The sequence below is a fragment of the Chenopodium album genome, chromosome 25 (assembly GCF_948465745.1).
Source record: "Chenopodium album chromosome 25, dcCheAlbu1.1, whole genome shotgun sequence".
Lineage (NCBI taxonomy): Eukaryota > Viridiplantae > Streptophyta > Magnoliopsida > Caryophyllales > Amaranthaceae > Chenopodium > Chenopodium album.
Window position 1 is genome coordinate 14928273 of NC_137858.1, and position 15884 is coordinate 14944156.

General features: G+C 36.5%; 1 protein-coding gene across 2 annotated transcripts; it reads right to left on the bottom strand.

The window, feature by feature from the left end:
- Positions 1–249: 249 nt before the first annotated feature.
- LOC145614306 (KRR1 small subunit processome component-like) lies at positions 250–7447 on the bottom strand. Of its 2 annotated transcripts, none has more exons than XM_081669341.1 (13): positions 7296–7447; positions 6990–7167; positions 6767–6843; positions 5379–5489; positions 5108–5176; positions 2589–2645; positions 2207–2245; positions 1738–1842; positions 1364–1446; positions 1190–1271; positions 889–1032; positions 734–808; positions 250–645 (listed from the first exon to the last, which is right to left on the bottom strand). In XM_081669341.1, exons 2-13 carry the CDS (start codon positions 7156–7158, stop codon positions 538–540), a joined length of 1119 nt encoding a protein of 372 aa, XP_081525467.1. In that variant the 5' UTR covers positions 7159–7167; positions 7296–7447; the 3' UTR covers positions 250–537. The 2 variants fall into 2 exon arrangements, with proteins under 2 accessions (XP_081525467.1, XP_081525468.1); XM_081669342.1 differs by having other exon boundaries at positions 7300–7446.
- Between the last annotated feature and the right edge of the window lie 8437 nt (positions 7448–15884).

The window sequence follows — 15884 nt, forward strand, 5'->3', positions numbered from 1 at the left end:
AAACTTCCATACTAATATTGATATCGTTAATATTATATGTCTGCAAATCTCAAGGGACTAACAATTTTACTCTTTCGCTTCTAAATATTTGGTAAATATTTGGATGGAGCATAGTTCTTATTATACCAAGAAGATTTTGAAAAGAGAAAAAAATGAGGTGACTTGTAATGGTTGTGAGTTACCCACCATTACGGCATTACTCGTGCATCCAACTTTTAATAATATAGGACAAAAAAAAATCAACGAAAATTGAACCCAAAGCTTTGAGACACATAAGCTTAAAAGATAATTATGTTGAACTTCATGGTATTAGAAATCCATATCAACCTAATGGAATCAGTTTCACTAACATCAAAATTGGCAAATATGGATTGTTGAAAATTATAATGATACAGCGAGTTCTTGCTCAATTCTTCAGTCAAGATTTGGAGCTTTTGAACTTCTTTGTCAGTGTGCTTCAGCAATATATGGTTGAGGGATTAAGATTTGGAGCTTTTGATCATTATGCCCATGCTTCAGCGATATATGCTTGAGGGATCAAGATTTGGAGCTTTTGATCTTCTTCTTTGCAGGTGCTTCAGCGATATATGCTTGAGGATCCACGTGGTTGGCAGATTTCTGCCTTTTAAATTCTTTAGATTTTTGCTGCAGAATTATGCAACCCCAATTTAACAAACCAGCCAAGTATAGCAAAGCAATGTTTAAAAAGAATGAAATCGCTCTGCTCAATTACCTTCAATGATAATGCCATGGAACTGACATCACCTTTACCATCTGTTGCACTATTATGCCCTTGCATCACAAGTTCCTGTAAAGTAATAGCACATGGTGTCAAAATTTTGGCAAATTACTTTAATGATTACCACTGAAAAGTTGAACATCTCAAACCTCAGGTGGAATAAATGCAGCTTCTCTTTTTCGTTTGTTTTCAGCTGTCTTCTCGGCCTGCTTCTCCTCCTTCTCTTGCCGCATCTTTGTTGACTTCTTTTCCTCACTCCAGAAGTACTCTCCAGTTTCCAGTTGTTGGTCAATCTACAGGGTATACTTGTTAATATTGCTCACAAAAAAGGTGTCCAAACATAACAATTTCAACATCAAAGCTATCCATCCATATAAGCTTACCACATTATTTACAAGCTAGAGACTCCCACACCAGATAGATAAGATTTACAAGGACTGTAGTTCTCACCTTACTAGGCTGCTGTGGAGGGGGGAATGGCGTATAAGGTTTCTTCTCCTTACCCTTGCCTTTCTTTTTCTGAACATTCTTCCTGAAGTTCAAGAAGAAAAAAAATTTAGATATCACACAGATTTATAATGCTTTTTAAAATACATACATAAATTTCAATCCAAATAGTCATACTTCTTGAACTGTGGCAGAAACCTTTCCCAGTTCTCAGTTGCAAGGGCGGGATCCTTGGCAAGTTCCCTCTTCATCATGAGAATCTGTCAATGAAATTGGACAACAGAGTGAGTAATTGAGTATGTAACTTCAATGACAAGTGTATATTCCCAAATACCAATAGCAAAATAGCAAATGCCTTCATTCAACAATGTTGGCTTCATTTTTTTCAGCAGCCAGTGAGCAATATTACCTCTGTTGTTGAGAAACATAGAAATACCATCAAGCAACAAAAAGCCCCCCCTCCCCCTTTTTTTTTTCAAAACTCAGATCCTGTTTGAGGCAGAGCTGCTGTAAGTCTACAACACCCAGCAAAAAGAGAAGCAGATGAGTACCTTGATATGATATATTGGATGCATTTTATTCTGTATGCAGTCTTCTACAATTCTCCGCACTTGTTTCAATCCTTTAAAAGATCCCATGGCTGCAACTGTGTTTCCCTGCATAAATAGCAAGAAGAGCAAAAAGGGATTGACAATTTATAAGAATGATCTTTAAAAAAAAAAAAAAAAAAAAAAACCCAGTCCTAATAATCCCAACTTTGCATTAAAATATAATCATATTTTGGGGGTATACAACCACACCAAAATAACAAAGAATTTGGGGCAAGGGCTGCAGGAATGTTTCAGTGATGGAATCTCTGGGAAAATAATAGAAAATTATTTTTGATGGTAATTTATCACTTTTACTTTTAGATATACAACCACACCAAAGTCAGTATTACTTAAAAGAGGACTGGTACTCCTAAAAAATGCTCCGAAAAGAAAGGATCTCCAACATTAACAAGAAGTTCTAGATGCATACCTGAACAAGGATGTAGCAGCCTGTTAAGATTTCAAGTGCCTGCATACAGTATAAAACAATAAGCCAAGGAACTAAGTGCATGTTCCCAACGATCCACCTACCAACTTCATATCCGAAATCCCTAAAAAGCTTTGTCAACCTCAGGGGAGGGTTCCTTTTTTTAAAAATAAATAAATAAATTTGTGTGTGTGTGTGTCAGTGTGTGTGCGTGGTGTGTGTGTGTGTGGGGGGGGGGAGGGGTGTGGAGGGAGATGGAATAAAGTTTAAACTATTTTTTTGGGCATCAGTCCAGCATAGCACAAAACTTCCTACAAGATCCACACAGTTCACTTCTCTCACATTCTTAAAAGCAGAACTCCATAATAAGATTAATATTACAAACCTTCAAGGTAGAATTATTGGGACCTAGAAGATGTTGTCTCCTTTTGACAAAGCGTGCCTACAATTAGCATAACAAACCAATCAAGATCCTTCCAAAGAAATGTATCCGTCATACACATAAAGCCACAGACTATCACTTTTGGACAGAGAATCAAACATGAAATGAAATATGCACATAAGGACATGGGTTGGTTGTGAGTTACTAGCAATATAACCTGAGCTTAAACACATGCAAATAAAGACTTTAAGAAGGAACAGTTTCATGAGATGACCGTAGGGAGAAATTATTTCCTATTTGAACATTTTTGTTTTTCTTGCTCAAAGGAGAATGTTATTGAGTATGTATTTGTGTATGTACAATATAATCCTTTCTTCACCCCCATCCCATCGTCTATTCTCTTCCTCTTTCTTTTACATGTTTTACATCACACAAACAATGTTGGGGTGAAGAGACATAACTCTATTCACACATATTTAAAAAAAAAAAAAAGTGTACTAAAACTGGTTTTCTGACCCAGGTGCTCTACAACTGTAGCCAAACAATCCTGGTAGAAAGTACTGCTATCATTTTGCTTCAGGGATGGTTAGTTTGTGCAGTTCTGCAGGATACATCACTAAAGTTGCTCTGATTAGATGGGGTTCTTTTGCAAGTGGGAGCTCATCTTTATTAATAGTTCCTTTTGTTAATATGGAACTAGGGAGTTAAGCTGATTTAGAATGGCTTTCAATTATTCAAATTATGACCAGTAACTAAGGCTATTTTCTATTCAACTGAAATAATGTTTTATGATCTAAATTTTTTAAGGTCCGATGACCTGGTTGGCTGGTTGGTAAATTTGTGGTCTGGTCTGATCTTATCTCTTGGTTAAACTGTCATGTAGGAACAAAATCCATCTAATTGTGTATGTTCTAAATATCTAATTTTCATAATAATATGAGGTTCTAACTATTTGGCAAAAAGAGAACACAATTAAGAGTTGGCCATAAATTTTCAGGTTTAATATTTTTTTTTTGGACTGATTGTAATAAAAACAACGAATAAGTTCCTAAAAAAAGTGAACAGAACATACCCTCCTGCCTCAGTCTTGAAGGTAGTTACAGACAGAAATATATCACATTTATAGTCTTTATAAATCAATTCTCAATCTCTAAGAGCTACATCAAAAAAATACTTCACCAAATTCACCTTAAGTAAAGTTTTGAATTGGCTAAGACATTATATGCTGTTAAAAACTGTTCCCCGGCAGACAGTGCCTGAGTATGTATTTGACAAACCTTCAACCAAAATAAGGGAAGGATATCAAGATCAACAAGTTCGGATAAAATAAGGCTGAGCCTTGCAACCTTGAGCAAGGTACAAGAAGAGAGCAAAAAAAGGACAAAATGGAGCATGGCTTTTGATGGATACTAATGTGTTTTAGGACTTTCAACATTTAAGGAAACAGCTGAAACACCACAACTCAAACTGCCCTTCCTTTCTCCAGTTCAGCAAGTTCTAGTAAAATTGCTGAAACTAGTCCTAAATGAGAAACTTGATTTGCCTAAGAATTAAAAATTCGATTCCCTGGAAAAGTTTCCGTTCTCACTAACAGTTGAATTAAGTGATTGCATCCATAAGATCAAGAATCGGAAAGATTAAAAAGATACTCATGGTATAATCTGCATATCCTAAATTCTTCCAAAATTTTAAAGTAACATTACTTAGCGATAGAAGACTGCTATGATAGTTAGCCTATCAGTTGTTTGGCTCAGTTATGAGTTCCAAGAGTTGGACATGGGCAATTCTAACTTCATAGGCATCAGAACAAAAGTGTGTCCAATACAGGATATAGACTAGAGGGTATGACAATTTGATAAACTAAATCAGGCCACCTGTGCTCATAAGTACTCTTGCCAGTGGCCAGCAGAAGATGAGACAAAAGAAGGAAACACTAGGTGGAGCACAATCTGAGAAATGGGTAGAGGAAGACAAAGAGGTTGGTATTACTTATGAACAATGTAATCATATACAAGAGGTGTGAAGAAATTTAAAAAATATATTGGGAGAGAAGATCAAAAGAGAACCTCTCAACAGTTCTCATCTTTGTAATTAATACCAAATTTTATGCTTTTATCAGTTGAATTGACCATTTGCCTTAAATTCTCTAGAGCATTACAAAATAATTGACTACTACTTTCTAAGGAAAGTGGCACCATATACAGTGTCAACCTAAGGTTAGTGTTATAAGATTTGAGTTTTCAAGCATAGCTTTCTACCAGGAGTTTTCTACTCTTAAACTTTTTGCTAAGGCTCTGAAATTCCTAAACCAACTGAAAACACACAAGTATAACATTTGAGGGACAAATCATAGCTATATCTTCAATTTTGTTTGTCAAATGATTATGCATGATAGAAAAGCAACTAAATAATACATGCATCAAAAGTAAGGAACATAAATTGACAATTTGTAGAAAAAACACTCCACCAATGACAAATATTGCAAAAATAGTAAAAACAATTTTCAGCAGAATGAACCACACCTTATTTCTCACAAGATTACCAATCTTGATAATGTCACATTGCATTTCGTCATCAAGTATCTTGATTGCCTGTGAAATCAACACATTAGAGAACCATATCAAAGTGCAACAAAAACTACAATTAAAAACAGGAATGGATGATTCCATACAAATGAGGATGGCCTGCTACAGACAAGTGTTGCATAAGCATTCAAACAGAATCTTAACTGTGGGGAGATGATACTAGCAAAATAAGGATTAACTACAAAGTACAAACAGAGTAAAGACATACCTGAGGTGCCGGAACACTTCTTGACAAAAGTTTAATAAGGTCCCTTGATTTCACTATAATGTATGGATCTCTGGTCTTTCTAGTTGTTGAAACAGTCATGGTACCTTCAACCTGAACAAAAAGAAAGAGATAGATAAGCAGTTACTCCCTTTGTCACTAAATGTTCCTTCCCACTTATATGGATGGCCCAAATGTTTTTCATATATCTTTTGTGGGTTAACAAAACCTCCCCATTTCATTCCCCCAAACACCCTTATCACATGCATTTCCCTCTATCCCCTAGAACATACTCTTGAAATATTACTTTAACAATAGAAATCAAGAATCAAAAGACAAGATTCTAGAAAAATCTGCAAGAAGAGAGTGCAGATAGATGGAGTTATATAATCATCCAAGTCAAGCTATGCTCACTTAATGAGACCATTATTTACACTCTTAGTCAACTCTAGTAATTTCACAATCTAAGATAGCTCCAGAATATGAATTATTGGATATTCTTCGCAAGCAGAATATCTTCATTAGTGATACTCTAGCAATCAATGAGAATCCTATAAAAAGACGCATTAGACTTGACCCCATCATGTCTTGGGGCTTACACTTTTTCAAAATCCAGATTTTAAGCTACCTTGGTTTATATAACTTCTCTATTCAATAACCTAAATGAGGATAAGTGGAGATTTAGCTGAGGTAAACCTTTCATTAGTATGAACTTGAATATAATAACAAACATGTATTCACAAGACCCAAAACAGCACTGGAAGCAAAAGGTAAGCCTCTACAAAACCCCTGAAGAGAAATATTCTCTTCAGTACACCACCAAGGTAAATGCCCAATAAGCCAACACTATCCTAATTCCCAAAGTGGACATGGGTGGTTTCGTAGACTCAAATCATCCAACCAGATGATAGCTGTGTAAAGTATCCACAACCTGGGAATTTCAGCAGCATAACTTAAAGTGTTAGCACTTGGCAATCCTCAACCTTATCAAAGAGCTTATCCAAAAAGGGTTGGTGCAAACTAAAATACCACCGAGACTATGAGGAGATAATTCAAGTAATCAACTATAGATTGATTCTCAACAATTCAATGGTAAACATTGTCAATGACATCCTTATCTTAATAGTGTCATTCCTTCATGCGGCATTGGTTACCCAACCATGACAATTCTGTTACCGTCACAAGCATGACATCTGACAATCAAAACCATCTAACGATTTTTTTTATTTTTTTTTATTTTTTTTTTTATTACAGTAAACAACTACATATATAAATCCACCTCAATAAAGTATTATCAATAGTCAACAACCACAAATATATAGTCAATACTCAATATTATTAGTTTGTCAAAAAATCAAATGTAAGCTTATCCAATTTTGAAGAAACCCTACCAAATTAAGCTCACATGAAATACCATGCTCGCGCAATGCAGCCTTTACCGTTGGCCAAACATCTTGCAGGTATTTTTCTGAAAGATTTAGAAAACAAAATTCAGCATTGAATCAAATTTTTCTCAGTAACTTCAACTTGTGATATAAATTAACATGAAAATAGACCTAGAATAAAACCCAATTAAATTTAATAAATAATTAAAAAAATAAATAAATTTGAAACCTCGATACTGGGGGAAAATAGTAGAGAAAGAGCTGACATCAAGCAAGCCAGATTCGTTCCAAGAAGGGTCGAATTTTTCAATTTTCCAATGGTCAATACTGGGGTCATCCCATGGCTTTTCCTTGTCGTGTTTACCCTTGTGCTTAGTCGGGGGGAGCTCTGATTTCATAGTTAAATCCTGACATTAAAGTGTTGTGCAATTACATTAGCACCCAAATTTGATTCAGGGATATTTGATTCAATTATCGATATTATTCATAATTTCAGAGATATTTGATATGATGATAACAAATACAAACAACTTACCTACCTCAGAAGTTGCTTCAATGGGGGATACAAGAACTATATTCACGCCAACCCAACTGCGCGAGAGTAATTCTATGGATCCCTAATGACCCGTTACAGTTATTAAAGGGATAGATCCGTCTAAGGTAGTGTTTGGCCAAAATAGCCCCATAACCTAAGACTTAAGTGGAAAATAGCCCCCTAAGACTTGTATGATCGTCCAATTATGCGATAGCGCACATTTTTTAAGGGTTTACAGTAAACCTAAACCTGTTTTAAAAAGTATGGAATATGGAGTATGTGTTACATAATATACTTCGTATGTATTAGTGGATGTCCATTATATCCTTAGGATTATTCAGGAATATTCTAGATACTATTATTCCCCAAAACCCTAGTTGTATCTCATGTATAAATATATGTATACTCCCACATATTATTGAATAAGAATATCGATCTATTCTCTCTCCTACTTTCTTCTCTTTCTCTTTAATTTTATAACAGTATGAGTTTAAATTTACACTTTCTTTTCCCAAATACTAGGGTAGCTAATGCGCTTGCCATAGCTAGTCATACCCAAAATCTCTTTCGGTTTAATCTTACTTCACAAATTTAATGATTGGCAACATAATGAAATAAAATACTACCTCCGTTTCTTTTTAGTTGACACGTATTCCTTTTTAGTTGACACGTTTCCTTTTTGGGTAAATTTTTTACCTTGCATTTACAAGCTACCCCACTTGCTTTTTTTATTATCTATCACTCCCTCTCCTCTCCTTAATATATGTGCCTAAATAAAAAGCGTCAACTAAATAGAAACGGAGGAAGTATATAAATAAATACATTTAGGGGTATCAATGTCCACTCATTAATCTTAAGAGTTAAAAATAAAGAGGTAATAATCATAATGAGAGTAAATGAGTAAATAAACATTTTAAATGGTATAATTGTCCAAACAATATTCATTAAAAAAAAAAAACTAGTACATATTAATGAGGGTATATATGTAAATACACATTTTGAAGGGTATAACAGGCATAACACTATTCATAAGAATAATCTTGTACTTTTTATAAGGTAGGGATTATCATCACACACCAAAGCTTGTATAATTTGTCTTGTTAAAAAAAAACCTTGTATAAATTGTTTGTAAGTTTTTTTGTTTAAATTTGAAAACGACAAAAATTAGATTAATTAAACTGAGTTTACAACAAATGAAAGGAAAGTATAGTAACATAAGTCAATCACAATTTTTCATGTGTTTAGGATGAGTTTTCCTCAAAGAAATGTGGTTAGATGACTGTTTTGTCATGGCCATTATGGCAAACTAATAGTGTCGTGTGAAGTGTGAACTATGCAATTGTATAGATAGTGTTACCTTTGCGGTTTTAACATCAGTTGACGGTCACCTACATTTTATTATAAATGCAGTTGCAGACTAGCAAGTGTAGAATTCACTTAGTTAATTGTATGAGTTGGTTAGTGTTCTGTGTAAAACGAAAATTGTTAATGAATAACTTTGGAAGTTACAACTTTAATACTTTAAAAATAAAAAAAAAAAAAAAACATCTAGATCAACTAAATTTCCAAAATGCGAGGAGAGATTACATCACTCCACACCCATTGGCCAAACTCCCATGGTTAAAAGTGAGTCAATTTGTGTACTACATAATTACCCCCTCGCTTTACAACAAACCATGAAACACTAGTAAAATTAGAAGAAGAAAAAAATCTAGAATATCATTTGTAATCAGATGATAGGAACTAGGGCCATACATATGCTTCCTCATTGCCTCAATCACCACCAGATTATCACTCTCGATCTCAATGCAACTCATACCCTTGTGTCTCGCAATCTTCATGCCCTAAAATACCGCTTTCACCTCTGCAAACTTAGTCTCTCATTTTTCACTCCACTACACCGTAGCTCCCCAAAGCACCACCTTCTCACTATTCCTGCAAACTGCACCCAGTCTCATCTCCCCCAAAACACCAGCATCAACAATAATTTTAACCACATCATATACCGGAGGAGACCCACCCTCAAAGACACTCTTTCCACCATCAATTCCCCTTGTTATTTAACTTTCCCACCTCACGCCCCTTCGTATCTTCAAAGGGCAGCAATTTGTTCAACATTCGGATTTTCAACCTCTATCATTTGTTTGTTCCTTGCGCCCCACATAGCCCAACACATGGTAATTAAACTCACCATTTCCTACCCAAAATTACCAAAATAATGCTTCCACCAGTCAGTCATACTACAAAGAGAGTGAGACAAAACCATAGAATAATTGCACTTACTCCAAATTTCTTGGGCTAAACTGCAATCTTGACGCATGCATGACAAATTCTTCTTCTCTCTAGCAAACACCACAAGCTAGTAGCCAGAGCACAAACTAGCTACAAAAGAAATTAGCTTTAAAATCTTATATGTGTAGCCTAAAAAAGCTAAGTAGCTTACTATTGGAGTTGCTCTAATACTACATCGATTCCTTTAATTGGATACATTTTAACTTTAGACCCTAGTGTCCCAACCAGTCCAGCGAACAGCCACCCAAACCTTAACTCTAACTCTCGAACCCCACTTATGTGGCGAACTCCCAACCAAAGCCCAACCCTTACTCTCAAACCACACTTATGCGGCGAACTCCCACCTAGCCCAATCTAGCTGATTCATCAAACCCACACAACTCTCACTCACCCTAGTCGACACGAACCTATGACCACTCAGCCCTCCACACCAAACCCGACACCCTAGTCTTTTAAAAAATTATTAATTATAATTAAAATTAAAATTAATTTTTTGTATAAGTTAATATTAAGCTAAATTTTATTTTTAATTAAGACAATTCTTATTTAAATGAGAGTTCATTATAGTATAAGTCAAATGATGACTTTTTGACTAATCACAGGTAAGATCTAGTACTTAAAATATTTTATGGAATATAGACATCAATATTACTTATTTTTTAATTTATTAACGTTGAATTAATGTTGGAAGATCAGCTAAAATTCAACTTATTGTGGTTTTTTTTCATTATTTTACTATAATATGTTAGACTTTCCTTTTACTTATCATATGTATATGCATTTCTATATTACACTAATATTTTCCATAGGAAAATGACAAAAAAGGCAAAAAAAAAGAATGGTGCGTTATCAAACCAAGACCGAATTATTTTAGTGTGCAGTGTCATTAAATATATAGTTATTGAAATATATATATATATATGGATTATTGATTAGTTATTATTCATTGATGATTACTATTTATTTATTTAAGTAAATTATAAAAACATACTCCCTCCGTTTCATAATGTTAGTCCCATATACTATCTTGGGTGTTTCAAAAAGATATACCCATATTGAATATATTTCATTCATAATTTGATTTTTTTTGGAATTAATAAGTTGTGGATTGATGATATGGCTCTAAATAAGGAAAACCACACCTTAAATTATGCAATTATGACTTGTGATTTCCTAATAAAAAATTTAAAAAGTTAAATAAGGTAAACTAATTATGAACTATGTTAGTATTAAATTAAACTCTATCGAAAAGCTCTCGTAAGCCCTTGCATCCTAGCGCGTATGACTAACTCTCCGGCGAACCTGAACCCCCCCTGAGGTGACGGATCAATTGGTGAGATCAAACAAGAAGCCCAAAAGGAAAATTACTCATCTAATTTTTAATCAAGACAATATTTCATCGGATACTCCGATGAATACTGAAAATGAGGCGAATATTGGGGCTAAGAATGCTGAAAAATTCCCCTTTCAGCCTACCTCCGGCCTCCCTCCAAAATCTTTCAGGGACCTTCTGAGAGACACGCAATTGGCTAATAATGGTGGTCTGAATGCTCCTCTGGACTTTGATGAGGACAATGATGTCTCTGATGATGACGAGGTGCGTGAGGGAATGGAGGATAGTGATAGATGCCCTATCATTTTACTCACGAAGGAGGAGAAGCGAGCAATGAGGAAGCCTTGGAGGAGTACCCTAATCATTAGAATGTTTGATGGTAGCCTTGGATACATGGGACTAATGAAAAGATTGAAGAGAAAATGGAACTTGAAAGGGGAAATGTCTTTGACCGATATTGGTTGCAAGTATTTCATTGCTAGATTTAATAATGTTGATGACTATAATTACGTTCTTACTCAAGGCCCTTGGCTAATTGATGACAAGTATCTGACGATTAGGAAATGGACTCCCAATTTCATCCCTGAAGAAGCTTCGATTAATGTGTTAACTGTGTGGGTTCGCATTCCAAATCTTTCGGTGGAATACTTTGATAAAAAATTCTTAAAGAAAGTGGGAGCAAAAATTGGAAAAGTAGTTAGGGTTGATAAGTCTACTGCTTATGCTGAGAGAGGTCAATTCACTAGGCTGAGTGTGGAAATTGATCTCTCTAAACCTCTTCTGGCTAAATTTTGGTTGAAGGGTAAGATATGGAGGATACAATATGAGGGGATTAAGATGCTCTGTTACGGGTGTGGAAGACTAGGACACACGGAAGATCAATGTGCTTCTAAGCAGCCTGTTGATGGTATGATCATCGATAATGCTCATAATCAGATTGATACGGTGGTGGTCCCTCAAAAAGAGGATGTGGTGAGACCTGAAGTGGTTGATGACTATGGGTCTTGGATGCTGGTTAAGAAACCGGTAAGGATAAAAATACAGAGACCGGAGAAAGATGCTCAGGCAACCGGAAAAGTCAATGGGAAAGCTGTCAAGGATCATGGTCAATTGAGTACCACATCAGGAGGCGCCAATCAAGGAGAAAAAAAAAGGAAATAGCTCGAGATTTGGGGTACTATCCCTGCTGGAAGAAGTGAATTATGTGCAATTAGAAGATTCAGTATCGAATGACAAGGAATTTAGCACTATCAATTTGGGTTCACAAAGTGGAAATAAGGAAACAGAGGTACTCTGTACTGATCCTAGTATGCCAAAATTAGCTACGGTTAGCCTTGATGAGCAATCCCGAAATCCCGTGACAAAGATTCCTAATGATCTCCCTTTCTCGTTTGGAAAAGATAATAATAAAAAGATCCCTGGAAATAAGGGGAAAAATATCAAAAAAGATAATTTTAATTCCCAAAAATTATTTTTGAAATCCGTCCAACCCCTAGAAGCTATCACAAATTTGGAAACAAAAAAAGAGTTAGTTCAGAGAACACAAAAGGCTAGTTCACAGGGGAAAGAAAATAGGACTCACAAATCAAAACCAAAAGACACAAAAAGAAATCCCAGAGGCTACCACTATTGTTACAGAAGATGCAGAACCACAGGAGCTTTCACATGTTTCCCCCTCCTTCGAATGTAATCCCTCTCATGATTCCCCCGGAGAAGATCCTATGTGTCGGTCAACCGATGGAAGCGGCCTACCTGGGAGTAGCAGACCCCCTGACCCACATATTGGAGGATCGAGTCATGGGTGGAACCACACACGGAGCCGATGGAGCTAGTGTTCACACTTTGTCTCCCCAATGAAATTAATAGACTAATGAGGTTACTCAGAGCAGCGTATGCAAGTACTTTCACCACCATACCCTTAGATATGAATGATTGTACACCTAATTTAGCCCCGGACTCTTTGTCTATCACTTGCATGGTTTGGGACGTGCAAGGAGCAAGAAGTCGTGCTTTTGTTAGTACTCTCAGAGAAGTTGTGAGAACTCATTAACCTAATGTGTTAGCCCTTGTTGAAACACATATGGGTGGTAATCAAGCTGAAAATATAGCACAAATCCTTAATTACTCCGGTCATACTAGAGTGGACGCGCAAGGTTTTAGTGGTGGGATATGGATTTATTAGAGACTCGAACTAGTTTCCATTGACCCAATAATTAAACATGGTCAACACATTACTATGGAAATCAAGCGGTTAGGAAGTGACCCTTGGTATTTCTCGGCAATTTATTCTGTCCGGATCCCGTTAAAAGAGTGGATTTATGGAAAGAGCTACAGGACTTTGCTGCTAGTCATAATAAACCTTGGATGTTGGCAGGTGATTTCAACGATACCCGTTTCAGTCATGAAAGAAGTTCTAGTTGTGCCGAAACCTCTAGAAGAATAGCTCGTTTTAACGAATGGGTGGAAGACATGGGTCTTTAGAGGTGGAATTTAGTGGCCCTAGTCATACTTGGGCTAGGGGAAATTCAATGGAAACAAGAACAAGTGCCAAACTTGATAGGGCTCTATGGAATGGAGATTGGAGCCTGAGATTTGCGAATGCTAGCTCAAATAATCTACCAGCGGTGCACTCTGACCACTGCCCTGTGCTAGTGTCGCCTAATGGATTTGCACCCCTGTCCTCGATTAATAAGCATTTTAAGTTTCTGGCAGCCTGGCTTACCCACGAGAATTTTTGTTCTTTTGTTGAGAGCAAATGGAGCAAGGATGAGCCTTTAATCCCACTGCTAAATAAATTGTCTACAGAGCTTCAAGATTGGAATAAAAATGTTTTTCACAACATTTTTAAAAAGAAAAGAGAACTTATGGTGCGTATAGCTGGTGTGCAAAAAAATCTAGCAATTCAAAAATCTCGAGATCTAATAAAACTTGAGGCAAAGTTGAGACGTGAATTGGATGAGGTTCTTCAATAGGAGGAAAGTCTCTGGTATCAAAAATCTCGAGTAGAGTGGATACGTGATGGCCTGGAGATCGAAACACTTCTTACTTTCATTTGAGCACAATAGCAAGAAGATGGCGCAACAAGATTACAACAATTAAAGAAAGTAATGAGGGAGAGTGGATTCATGACACGGCTGCTGTTAAAGACCACATTTTTGATTACTTCAGAAATTTATGTTTAGATGATGCTCAAGGGGATTTATCTAATCTACCGTTTGGAATTTTTCCTGAATTTTCAAATAAGGATTGGAATTATCTCTCTCGACCCTTTGCTCGCTGTGAGATTGAAAGAGTAGTTCAAGAGATGGGCTCTCTAAAAGCGCCTGGCCCAGACGGATATCAAGCGCTCTTCTATCCAAAACATTGGGATTTGGTGGCGGAGAATGTCTACAAAGTAGTATTGGATGTGCTTTCGGGTAAAGGTCTTCCTGCTAGTTTGAATGAAACTTTTTTAGTCCTCATACCCAAAGTTGATTGTCATGAGTTAGCCTCGCAATTCAGACCTATTAGTCTTTGCAATGTAGCCTACAAAATTATTACAAAGACGATAGTTAACAGGATCAAACCCATGATGCCTCACTTAACATCATGAACTCAAACGAGTTTTGTCCTTGGAAGACAGATTTCAGACAATATAGTAATTTTACAGGAGGTTATTCACACTATGAGACAGAAGAAGAGTGGTAAGGGGATGATGGCTATCAAGGTAGACTTTGAGAAGGCGTATGACCGCTTGAGGTGGGATTTCATCCGTGATACTCTTCAAGAGATAGGTCTGCCAGTGCTACTCATCCAAGTAATTATGGAGTGTGTCTCAACTTCATCTATGCGCGTGCTATGGAATGGTGAGCCAACTTACTATACTCTTTTACCCCGGGTAGAGGTGTAAGACAGGGAGATCCCCTATCTCCCTATATTTTCGTTTTATGTATGGAAAGGCTCAATCAAATAATTGAAGAATTTGTCATTAGCAACAACTGGAGTCCGATTTATGCAAGTCGTAATGGTCCTAAACTCTCTAATCTAGCCTTCGTTGATGATATAATTTTATTCGCCGAAGCTAGCTTTGAGCAGGCTAATAATACGCAGCAGTGTTTGACTCGATTTTGTGAGGCCTCAGGGCAAAAAATAAATCGTGCTAAGTCAAGAATTTATTTTTCTCAGAATATGGGGCAGGATGAGATTAGAAATACTAGCCATGAACTGGGTATTGAAGCTACTAATGATCTTGGCACATACTTGGGAATGTCTACCTTAACAAGTAGGGTAACGAGGAACACTTTCGCCTACCTTTGTGAAAAGATGGATAGGCGGTTGTCTGGTTGGAAGTCAAAGCATTTATCCTTAGCTGGCCGTATAACTTTAGCAAAATCTACACTCTCCACAATGAGTTCCTATGCAATGCAAACAACAAAACTTCCTAAGTCAATTTGTGATGAGCTCGATAAACGTACTAGAAGGTTCATTTGGGGTGGAAGTGAAGAAAAAAGGAAAATTCATCTCCTTTCTTGGGAGACTTTACAATTACCAAGAAACCAAGGAGGTTTAAATATTCGTTCATCTCATCACTCCAACTCTGCTTTTTTAACTAAACTCGGGTAGAGGGTCTTGACAAACCCAAACGCACTATGGGCTAGAGTGCTTCGGGCAAAGTATTGTAAAGGTAGATGCGACCTTGATATGTTCGTTCCTAAGGATAATATGTCTAATGTATGGAAAGGCATATCAGAGACAGCGCAATTCATCTTAAAAGGTGCAAGGATGGCTGTAAACAATGGGGTGTCAACCTTATTATGGGATCACAACTAGGCTACCCCAACCCCTCTTCATGAAGCTGCTATTGATTCCTGAGGAGTTGAACAATGCGAAAGTGGAAGAATTATGGGATGAGAACTTAGGTTGGAAGTGGGATCTTTTCGCAGACCTTCACCTGCAAACATCTTGCAAATTGTGGCAGCTCATAC